At 36.0% G+C, this 12,585-nt stretch overlaps 1 protein-coding gene across 3 annotated transcripts in view; it reads right to left on the bottom strand.

Annotated features, from left to right (window-relative positions):
* TBC1D5 (TBC1 domain family member 5) overlaps nt 1-12,585 on the bottom strand; it is a 545,405-nt gene that overhangs the window by 147,565 nt on the left and 385,255 nt on the right. For all 3 annotated transcript variants that reach the window (XM_066245714.1, XM_066245713.1, XM_066245715.1), the window contains one exon: nt 3,549-3,691. In XM_066245714.1, the coding sequence (XP_066101811.1) occupies nt 3,549-3,691 (143 nt within the window). The remainder of the gene's footprint in view (nt 1-3,548; nt 3,692-12,585) is intronic.

Genomic DNA, 12,585 nt, shown 5'->3' with positions numbered 1-12,585 from the left:
ATTATTCTATAGATACTATTTGCCATTCTTCCCTATTTAGGTGATTTTTTAGTTGAAAATGTAATGCATACAGAAAACAACAAGAGCAAGAGCAGCACAACTGTAGAAAAGGCTGTTGTTATTCCATTGTTCAGTCCTCGTTAACCTGCCATAATCCAGCTCCTGCTCCACTCCACTGACTACATTCTGGCAAGGGTATCGGATCACTCTCTCTCCAAAGGACCAAATCTGAACGGACTTTTCCAACCTCACCTTACTGTTCCCAGTACTCCTGACCCCCATCACCGGCCTTGACTCAGATAACACCATTTTGTGAGTTTCCAACACAAGCTCTTCCTTGGCTCTTGCTTCTCTGGTATTAACACTGAAAACGTTCTCAGACACTGATGTTATTGCTGAGTCCCGCTCTGCCATGTCCTCTCTCTGTAAGCATCCACCTTAGGCAGGTTGACCATACAATTCTTATGACCCTAATGGGTGCCTCTGAGAGCGAAAGATGGTAGTATTAATAACTACTACTCTTGAAAAGCAGTTGCACACCAAGACTGTCCCAAATAAACTGAGATATATGGTTAACCCATTCTTAGGAGATCATATCCACTATCAAGCATTCACATAATTCAGTGTGTAGCCTTGATACTCATTGAGTTTTTGCTTTCTAAATCTTCAAGTTATTTCTTACAGTATGGCCAAAACTCAATTAGTCATTTCCATTCCAAAAACCTGCTAATTCTTGTATTTTCTATCCAAGTTATACATATTACCAAGTCACAACTCTCCAAGCTAGGGATCACTTGTGACTTCCTGTTCTCCCTCACTCGTCATATTTAATCACCAAGACATGCTGACTTCAGTTCTAAAGATTTCTCTAATCTAATATTTTCTCCCTGGACTACTGTCATAACCTTTTATCTGATTTCCTGGCTCTAATCTTGTCCCTCCCAAGTCTATTTTCCACACTGCTGCCAGAGTAATCTAAAACTGACCACACTTCTAATTCAAACCTTTCAATAGCTCATTATCACTTACAGGATAAAGACTTTTATCATGGCCCCATTCCTGTCTTCTTCTTCAGTTTCGTAACCTGTTAGTCTCTATGTCCCTTTGGACTACAATAATATCAAATACAGCTTGCAGAAACACACATATACTCAACCCTCCATGAAGCTGTTTCTCACATCTGAGCCTTTGTTCATGCTGTTCCGTCTTCCAAAAATGCAGATCCCCCTATCTAGCTTGCCAACATCTACATCATTTTCTCTTATCATTTACAGTTGGTCCAGAGGGGAACTCAGTGCCTCTCTTTTATACTTTCTAGGTACCTGTCCACACCTCACCCACAGCACTGGATGTGTTAGCTTAAAGTTAATTACACCAGTTTTTCCTATGAGTTGGTAAGCTTCTTGAGGACAGGGGAATGCCCCTTACATATATAATAAATAACCGCTCTACTTTAGAAGATTTCATGCACTTCTAGGGATTTAACCAAGCAAATTAAAATAAGCTGGATTAAATACTGAAATGAATAAACAACTTCATCACCCCTGCATTTTTCCACATGTACCGGTATGTTTTATAACATCATCAGTGGAGGATTAAAAAATTTGTAAGAGCTTCAGCTGCCAAAAATTTGCCTGTTTCATTTATTTTAAAAAGTAGATCTTAGAATAGGAGACAGGAAAATTAAATTAAAAATACAGTTGTGAGCCCTGGCCAATTGGCTCAGTGGTAGAGCATCCACCCGGTACAATTACCGATCAGGGCACACAAGAGCAGCGCTCACCTGCTTCTCTACCCTTTCCCCTCTCTTTCCCTCCTGCAGCCAAGGCTCCATTGGAGCAAAGTTGGCCTGGGTGCTGAGGATGGCTCTATGGCCTCTGCCTCAGGTGCTAGAATGGCTCCAGTTGCAATGGAGCAATGCCCCAGATGGGCAGAGCATCGCCCCCTAGTGGGCTTGCTGGGTGGATCCCGGTTGGGCACATGTGGGAGTCTGTCTCTTTGCCTCCCTGCTTCTCACTTCAGAAAAATACCAAAAAAATGTACAGTTGTGATACACCTAAGAAAAAGGCAAATAATTGTTTAAGACTATAGAAAATCAGAATACATTTTAATAGTTCTTTGCTAAGAAAAATTTTGTGAACATGCAGAGTAGGGTAAAAGTAGGTTTGCAGTTGTGAGTAAATAAAACAGAATTTATCCTTGTATTATTAATTATCATATTACTTTATATACAAACAACTGTAAACCTACTTTTGCCCCATCCTGTATTACTGAAAGCATTCTTTTTAAATAAAGAAAGTGTCTCATGCCTTTGGTTTTATGTTACTTACATTAAAAAAAAAATCAGGCAACATTAATATGGGAGACTAGTATTAAATATCCAAAAATCTAGACCATCAAATCTACCCAAACATCCTTCTCTCCTTTCCAGATGTTTCCTCTTATTATTTCCATGTTCTTATATGATTAGCTCTGACTCAGAAAAAAGGAGCTCTTCACTTTGTCTGTCAAAACCCAAAGTATCTGACCTTCAAGGCACAAAACCCCCCCACAATTTTTGGATAAAATGTGGTACTCCTGTCATTTATTCATTCAAGTAATTTGGGAGAAATTAAAAAAGTATAATCTAAAATTTTAAAGAATATTATTAGTGTTACCAGAGGCATAACAAGAGCATCTGGCACGAATGGTATTCAATGAATGAATAAAAGAGAACCACACAGCTATTTAACAGTCAAGATTATGAATAACTCGAAACAGTTTATATTCTTCTGATAAAGTCCTACTCTTATGATAGTTTTTTAAATTTCCTATTTAATCATCACTTTGTATAATCTTTCCTAATTATATTTTGGCTTACAAATCTTTATTTTGTGAACTGTGATTCTTTTTCTGAGAAGGAAAACAATTTGAGGTATTTTGAAATTTAAAACATGCTCCGCTATTTTCTTCAAGCTGGGGATTATCTGACTGCTTGAAAGGGGCAGGCGCTGGCATTCCGACAGTGGCAGGCACCTCAGGGTAGAGCTGATGAGATGCGATACAGCTGCGATTTGGTACTCTATCGAGAAATACGTTTGACGAGAATATAACTGAGATTTAAAATATTTTAAATGTAATATTGATTTTTTATTGGCAAGTTGTTGATACTATAAAAAACAGCTATAATCTCTCATGAAATATCCTTGAATACTATCTACCTGTCAGAAGGTGGAGCTCTAAACATATCTGAAATACTGGCTTTTTCTATGTGCATTTCACAAATGTGTATAATGAGGAGATTAAAGCAAGAGTCAAGTCTTCAGAAAAATGGTTATGAAGAGTATTCCTATTCTCTAGAGATAAAATCACCCACATCTCCCAATATGTACACAGTTAACTAACAAAAAATATTTAGCATGTTCCTTTGAAACGTCAATATATTGCCTACTATAAAACGTAGGCATGGTAATATAGAATAAAAGATAAAGTGTATTAAAAAGATAAAACATATTTAAAAAAAAATCAGGACCACCTACTTGAATGTAGACAAGGTCATTAACACTTACAAGCATCTCGGATGTAGAGCAACATGGCTACGAAAATATAATCCACTAAACTGAGGCCGAGGCCATCTGCAAACAAGGCGTCCCAGACCACCAGAAGGTCCTGCAGGGGAAACTCTCGCCCAAACAGCAGCCGGACCCACCGTCTGCAGAGAGACAAAACCAACATTCACAAAACAGTACGTGTGATAGCAACAGAAAGAGGAATCATTCCTACAGCTGTGAAAAAATTATAATTTTTAACTGATCAAATTGAGCAAATATTATATATAAAAATATAATAAAGTAAAATGCAAGTTTTAAATTTTCAAATGAATTTTGTAATTTTATAATTAGAATTTTGTAATTTCATTAAACTTTCTTTCTATATGTAAAACACAAAAGAACAACATTTAAAAGGGTAGAAATCTTCCATATTTAATATAAATCACATCAAAAAGGCGAGAAAAATAAATGTATAGTGTCTGACAAATGCCTCGAGTTAAAAATTACAATTTTCCAAAATTCCATGATCACTACTGACTTTTTTTTTTAACCAGATTTTTGCAAATGGTTACATGACAAATTACTGTAGCCAAACAGAAAATTTCATTCTCACATTTCACTCCTATTTAGAGAAAATATTCATTTTAAAATTAAATGCAGAGAAAAATAGTAGAAACCTCTTTTTTTTTTGGCAAGCATAGACAATTATTTCCAATGAAACATAAAGTGATATTTAATTTTTGATTTTAGGAAAAATGTATCTTATTAGTGAGGTGAACTTTCTAAGTATGTTTTTTAAAACATAGTTACTTCCATAGGCAGAAAAATGGTTATCTATGCATAAGCAGCTAAGAAGAATACCAAACAAGGTCTGTATATAATTATACATCATAAACAGTAACACTTCAGACTTTCAATAAGTGCTAAGCTACTCATATCTAATTTTTGTAAGAAAATTAAAATAGTTCACTTTGATGTGTTTTTATCAATTTACTTCTAATCTTATATAACATGGCTACAATTTCCTCACACAGCCTTTTTCTAGGAACTTCATCTAGAATTCTGTGGGATTCTAACACACAGCAAAGAATGAAAAATTTCAAATTCCTAGCAACACCAAATAGTAAAGAATAGAGGAAACTATTTAAAAATCAATTAATAGATGTTACCATTTGCAAAATTTGAAACCAAATATAACCATCTGTGGGGTTAAAGTGAGGCCAAAAAAGATTCAAATACTTTCTTCAGGAATTAATTACATTTAAGGAGGAATCACAGCTGTGACAACATAGTATATAATCACACATACATCTAAATTTATTAGTAACAATATGATCAAATACTTAAGTACTTTTATTCATATTACCAAATGAATCAATAAAATAATTAAATTGTATTTTTAACTACATCTTAAATTATGTTATAATTTTTCAGGAACCATTTTAATGCCTAAGTAACATTTACCGTTTTAAAAATGCTATAAGCTGTATATATATATATATATAAGCTATAAGCAATAAATATATACTTTTATCTACCTCTTGACTCTTACTCCATAGCTAATATGAGAAATAAAATAGACCTTTTAAGCTAGTATGCCTGTCTATATGCAGCTTAAAAAAATCATTATTTCTCTATACACTTCTAATTCTTTCAAATTACAAATGCTAATATTTACTGTTTTAAGAAATTTAAAAATGTCTCTAAATTAATAGATGCTTTCCTGAATTACAAAGAATTAACTGGTCTTGCTGAAAGTATCAGGAGAACCAGAAGAATAGACAAAACAAAAAGTAGCTGGATTAAATCATTCTGGGCACCTGGTTAATGAGTCTTTAAACTGATAACCGTATCTGCATTATTAAACATTTAGTGTGGCTAGTCACAGCTATTCAAGAGACAACTGGCAAAAAAATTCATCAATCTGAAAAACTGATCAGGATCTAATGTACAACATGGGGACTACAGTTGGTAACACTGTATTGTGTAACTGAAATCTGCTAAGAGTAGAACTTAAATGGTCTCAACAAAGAATAAATACATGAGGTGACGCATGTCTTCAACTAGACTGGAGGAATCCTTTCAATGCACACATACATCAAATCATTTTGATGTACACTTAAAGAATCTTATAATTCTATTTGTCATTTATTATACAATAAAGCTGAAAAATATAAATAAGTAAATAAGTAAAAGAATTACCTTGGTTCAATGATTGGCAAATTTTGTTCTGTTTCAAAATTAAAAATTATTATATTTAACTGATACCATCTGGTTCAAATCTAGCTGCTAGTACAAAATTCAAGCATCACATCTAAAATAGTGCCATGCCCTGAAGTTGCCCCTTTCGTTCTTGGAGGGTATTTTGATGCTTTCCTTATTTGAATAAAACCATTTAGTAACTATGGCTGCTGTTTCTTGAAAGGCATTGCTTTGGCTTAGCTTTCGTATGTGTAGGAAAATTTCTTTTCTGTGTTTTCCCAGCTATCGCCTATTGAAACCAAAATCACTTGATAAAGTTGACACCATACTGTAATAGATATCATTTAGCAAAAAAACAAACAAAACTAATGAAGTTAAAACACATCACAGATGAAAATAGAATACTATATTTTCTCTCCTTCCTCAAAGCCCAAATTCCTCTTATTTCTTATGAACAATCACTCTTTGATTTCACTGCATACAGTGCATAAAGAAAAAAAAAATAGGAGACAGAAACAAAGTAGTCTATTTTTAAGAAATAATATATATTCCTATTATTTCTATAACAAAATGCCCAGTTATTCCTCCAATTTCTTTTGCAACCTTCCTGCTGTTTAGGGTTGTGTTAGCTTAGCTTCAAAAATGACCCCACAGTCACAAACATGCAGCAGTCTCTATGCAGCATCATCAAGAGGGGAACTGAATACACCTATAATCTACATTGAATAAAACATATCCTCAAAACTACTTAGAAAAACTACTTTTCCTACACATACGAAAGCTAAGCCAAAGCAATGCCTTTCAAGAAACAGCAGCCATAGTTACTAAACGTACTTAGAAAGTACGTTTCCAGTACTTTCATATTTCATGTGTATGCTACAATGTGCTGTTTTATAAATGTTTCACATTGCTTTATTTTTGAAGTTTCACTTTGCCAAGTACACTGCAAAATAATTCCAGGGCAAGGGCCAAATTGTGTGTGTGTGTGTGTGTGTGTGTGTGTGTGTGTGAGAGAGAGAGAGAGAGAGAGAGAGAGAGAGAGAGAGAGGTGGGGAAGGGAGGGAGAGAGAGAGAGAGAGAGAGAGGGAGAGAGAGGGGTGGGGGAGGGAGGGAGAGATAGAGAGAGAGAGAGAGAGAGAGAGGGAGAGAGAGAGGGGTGGAGGAGGGGAGGGAGAGAGAGAGAGAGAGAGAGAGAGAGGAGAGATCCAAAATGTTTTTAAAGAGCTCTGCACATTTTGCTGAGTGCTATATGTATTTACCAAGATCTTGTTAAATTCACTGTAAAGTCATGCTATCAAGAAAAGGTGTAGCTAAATTAGAAATACAGGCATTGATCTTGTCAATAGCAGCATAAAAATAATTCAGTAAGTGGAAAAAATATTCCAGAAACCCGTAACAAAATAATTGTTATTAGATGCCTAGCATGTTTCTTTTATATGAGATTGTTTGTAAGTTGTACATACAAGTATATTAAAGCAAATACAGTTTCTTCTATTTTATATGCAGGTATAGAATAATTAAGGACAAAGTCTAAAAATATTTAAGAAGTATCATATAACTAATGGAATGCTTTGGGAGCAACAATGCCCTTATCAATAATTTAATCATTTTAGCCCAACTGGATTTAGTTCATACATATATTCACTAAACACAAAATTTCCTGTGCTAATTTGGGCTTTCTTCATTGAGTTAAAAAGCCAAGGAAAAAATTCACTTCTTTATAGAATGAGTTACTGATAGAAATTATTTCAATAAGCTTTTCTATTCTTAGAAAGGAAAACTTACTCTAAGAAATGAGGTCTTATAAGGAAGTCACTCCTAAAATGAACATGCTTTTAATGCATTTAAAAATATTTAGAGAGAATTTAAGCTACATTTACGGGTAGCATTAAACCTTTTCTTTCCCTTTAAAAATAGCTTCAGTTTAATTGCTTGATACTATTAATCTTGCTTATATATGTTACACCTGCAGATTGCAATGCTTGTTAACACATACATCTTATCACTTGTGATAATACAATAATTCATAATTTACCAGATCTACTTAGTAATTAAAATCTACACAAACAAAAAGACCATCTGAGGTATTAAATTTAATTATAAACCACCCAAAGACAGGAAAATTTCTATATTCGCACTATACTACTAGTCTCAATTTTAAATTTCTGCATAATTAAGCTGCAATCCCCAGGGGATCAGTAACTCCTGGTGACATTATTGCTTGGTGAATGACCCATGTAAACACCAAGAGAAATCCAGTTTTTATCAATCAGTTTATGAAAATGACCAATTTGACTGAGGTTTAAATAAACATAGCCTTACTCCAATGTGGCTATAGTAGGATGATACCTGCAGAAAAAATTTATATACTAGCTCTTCATTTCCTTTTCCTTTAATGACCCTTTTGTGAGATATAGATATTGCTACCTTAGGACAAACAAGTAAAGTAGCAAAGGTATATTTAATTTAACAAGCATTGTAAGGGCATCTTAAGGAACCTGTGATCATGAACTTGTAACAGTGGGTAAGCATATTGGAACACAAAGGAGCAATGCTGGATTTTCGGTTCATGATACTAATTTTTTCTTTTGCTTTGTGTTCATTTATACTTTTTTTAAAATTGGATTTAAAATCCAATTTAAAATCCATTATTATTGGGGTAATAATGGTTCACAAAATCAAGTGTATAGCTCAATAAAACATCATCTGCACATTGCATCATGTGCCCTTCACCCAAAGCAAAGGCTCTTTATTTTCTTTTTTGTTTTTGTGACAGAGACAGAGAGAGACAGAGAGGGGGACAGATAGGGACAGACAGGAAGGGAGAGAGATGAGAGCATCAAATTTTTGTTGTGGCATCTTAGTTGTTCATTGATTGCTTTCTCATCTGTGCCTTGACCGGGGGGCTACAGCAGACTGAGAGACCCCTTGCTCAAACCAGCAACCTTGAGCTTCAAGACAGTGACCTTTGGGCTCAAGCCAGTGACCATGGTGTCATGTCTGTGATCCCACAAACTAGCAACACTGTGCTCAAACTGGATGAGTCCACACTCAAGCTGGCAACCTCGGGGTTTCAAACCTAGGTCCTCTGTATCCCAGTCCAACGCTCTATCCACTGTGCCACTGCCTGGTCAGGCAGCAATGGCTCTTTGCATCCCCACTTACCTTGAGACCCTTTGCCCAAGTCCACCTACTCACACCCCTCCTTTCCCTCTGGCTATCACCAAACTGTTGCTTAATCCCTTCACCTTTATTCGTACAGGTACCTAACGCCCTGTGACTATAGTCAGTCTGTTCCATGCATCCATGCCTCGGTTTCTATTTTGCCCATTTATTTTGTTCATTAGATTCCAATGTAATTGAGATCATATGGTACTCTTCCTCTGACTGGCTTATTTCACTTAGCATAATAATCTCAGGTTCATCCATGCTGTCACAAAAGGTAAGATTTCCTTCTTTTTTATGGCCAAGATATATTCCATTCTGTAAATGTACCACAGCTTTTTATCCACGGATGGGCTCTCGGGTTGTTTTCAGATCTTGGCTGTTGTAAGTAACACTGCGATGATCACAGGGGGCGTATATTCTTTCAAATCAGTGTTCTGGGTTTCTTCGAATATATTCCCAGAACTGGAATTGCTCGGTCAAAAGGCAGTTCCATTTTTAAAATTTTGAGGAAACTCCATACTCTTTTTCACAGTGGCTGTACTGCTAACAATTAAAAGCTAACAATTAATTTTAAATAATCCAGGCCTTATAGGGAATAAACACAGAATCCAAATGCTGTATTAACACTAGAGAAAAAAAGCGAATCTACGTTTTCATGTTGGGGTGGCATCTTCTCAACTGAGTTTGGGCTCTTCTTAATTTGTTTTCCTCTGAACTCAGTTCTTTTAAAATTAATTTAGCCTGAGTTTTCCTTTACATCTGTAAAAACAGTCTTAAAATTAGAACCAAATATTGCATTTATTATAATTATGGTCACAAAGCATTCTCACTTTTAATTCTAACTTTCTGGATAGCAAAGCTACAAGATGAGAGCAAAGTAAATATATTTTTTTAATTTCACATTTATTATTTTTCTACTAACTCTGTAAAATACATTATTGAAAGATGTTTAACTGGTTTACTAATATTTTTGTAAATGTATTCAACTATTTCAGGCTTAAAAATATTTGGGTTCTGCACACATTATAGGAAAGATTTGAATACTTCAAGCCCATCAAACTCTGCTTCAAAAATAGAAGAAACTGAAACTTTGAGTTAGTTATTATCCTAAAAAAACTCAAATTTGCTTTTGACATTTTCCATGTAATCCATGGGTTGAACCCAGCTTGAATCTGGCTTCTGGAAACACATGTTAAACCTAATTTGACTCCCATAGGATATGTACATAAACTGCTAAAAGGGTATTTTTGACTTTGTGAAAAATTCTATATTTCTTTCAGAGGACAGTACATAGCCCTTATTAAGAAAGTTTTTTTATTCCAAAAATAAGTTCCTAATAATTACCACCCATTCCTACTGTAATTTATTCTCTATGGCAAGTGTTTTAAGCTGGGTTCTTATTTTTTTTATCAGAACAACTGTAATGTGCCCTTTGCAAACATAGTCTGAATGGAAAGCAAAGCCTTGTGTATCTGTTTCTCCAGAGGTATAAGAGCTCATGAAAATGTTGAGCACAGATGACCGTCATATGTTTTGAGGCTGTAAAATGATTAAACATTTTCTCTCAACCCTCTTTTAGAGGTATACCTGCTATTTAGATTACAAGTATGATAGTTCAAGGACTATTTCAAGGACTGAGTAATATAAGGATGTATGATTTACCAACAATTTCAAATAAAGCTAGTGAAAGATGGTAATACTTCCAAACAGATTTAGTTATATGAATAGGCGGTGCTCTCTTTGAGGATCCCACTGTATAATCCAGCCAGGGCATAGGTGGAATCTTAGCCCCTACCAGAGAGGACAATGGGAGCAAACGTTCTCTCTACCCTATCACTTAACTTAGGCTCTGCTAGAAATAAGCTAATGGCATCTCCTTGATAAAACTACTTGGAAGTCACTACAGACTATTAATAAGAACATGAAAAATTAATGTGCAGTTGGTGGTCATGTTGGGAAAATTAATTTTAGGCTCTGAATAATAGTTTTTATTCATACCACAGATAATTTTTAATTCTAGAAAGTCTGTAAATAGGCTTTGTTCTGTCATTCTACCTTCAGGAAAGGGAATTATGATCAAATCAGTTTTCTAAAAGAGCATACAGAGAATTGCTAAAAATAATTGCTCCTATACTCCCTAATCTGAAACTCATTACAAAACAAAACAAAATTCAAATACCAATGGGATCTTAACCTTAATGAATAACACTTTTCAACTTCCTCTGCATAAATCTCCTAATACATTTATATATGTTGTTGGGAGAACTGACGTGAAGTCTAACACTAAGCTGAGAACTATCAGACTCCATGCCATTCTGGATGAAGGTAAGACCACAAATATGTAGGCTGGCCCTACATCATCGAGAGTCAGACAGACCATTCCTACAAGGCAGCAGTAGAGCCTGATTCCCTCGACTGCTTCTCACTTACCTACTGCTGTAAACACCCTCTGGGGCTGGTTTTTCACTTGCCCTTAGTGTTACAGTAATATAATGTTATAGTAATTAAATATATAGAAATAGAGAAAAAGATGGAAGAGATATAGAAAGAAGTTAAGATATAATTGATATTAAAAGCTATTAAGGCAAGTGAATAAGGCTATACCATCTGAACAGGAACTAACCTAGTGTGTCCAGAGATGACAGGCAGACTATCTATGCCTTTTGCGCAGGGCTCAGTTAGTGTGTGTGTGAACTTATATATAGATAAAAAGTGGCTTGATGTGACTGATAACTCTGTAGGTTAACATAAACAAGAGGCTTTCCTAGGAACACCTTAAAAGTGGCTTGATGTGATATTTTGGTAGATTAACATAAAAAGGGCCCCCTGCTAGGAACTCCCAAAATGGTGGTTTGATGTGATAATCCTGTAGATTGACACCTGTTAGAAGGCCTTGGCTGGAAAAGGTACTAAAGCTAAGGGGCCCCCTGCTGCGGAAGTTGCCCAGACTCCTTCGTTGAATGTGGACTGTCTCCACGCAGCTCTGACCAAGGACAGCCGAGGGGAGCACGCTGATGGGGCCCCCTTAAGCTGTACCCAGGCATGACAAAAGGATTTGTGAGTAATAAACTGCCTGTGTGATTCTTGCAACTAAGTTGTGTAGTCGTGTATTTCCTCTGGTGGCAATTGGTCTTGGTACTGATAAGTAGAATCCTCACAGCCCCCTAGAGAGTAGTCTCGAAGAGGCTGCTGGCCCTGCTGTTAAGGAGTGTCCGACTGTGAGGGGAAGTTGAATTGGGAGGCCTGACAGAAGTAGAGTTCAGGCTCTACTGGGACACCTAGTGTTCTTCTCCTTTGCCCTATCCCACAAGGCACCCTGACCCCTCCTTGCTACTCAGAGACTAGGACAAGAGCTTCACTCAGGCCTGATGTTTGGACGGTCTATGTCTGTTAGTGTCTCTATTTCCCAATTGCATTTTCCAGAGATAAAGGCGCTTAAAGCAAATCTCAGCTAAAGGGTCAGTTATACTTTCACCAGCAGCTCACAAGCTGTCTGGGGTTATCTGGTATGGAATGCAGAGTAAGGGGCTAATGTTTATTAAATTAATATGAGTCCTCCTCTCCAGCTCAGCTCCTCTTACCGAGGAGTCCTCTTGACCTTGAGCCTGTGTACATCCTTGATCTCTGCCAGGTTTCCTAACTGCCCATCAGACATCTCCCTGGGCTCCTCTCATCTTGGCAGGGA

Source organism: Saccopteryx bilineata, chromosome 10 (assembly GCF_036850765.1).
Source record: "Saccopteryx bilineata isolate mSacBil1 chromosome 10, mSacBil1_pri_phased_curated, whole genome shotgun sequence".
Lineage (NCBI taxonomy): Eukaryota > Metazoa > Chordata > Mammalia > Chiroptera > Emballonuridae > Saccopteryx > Saccopteryx bilineata.
The sequence above is the reverse complement of the archived record's forward strand: the minus strand, read 5'-3'. Positions and strand labels throughout refer to the sequence as shown.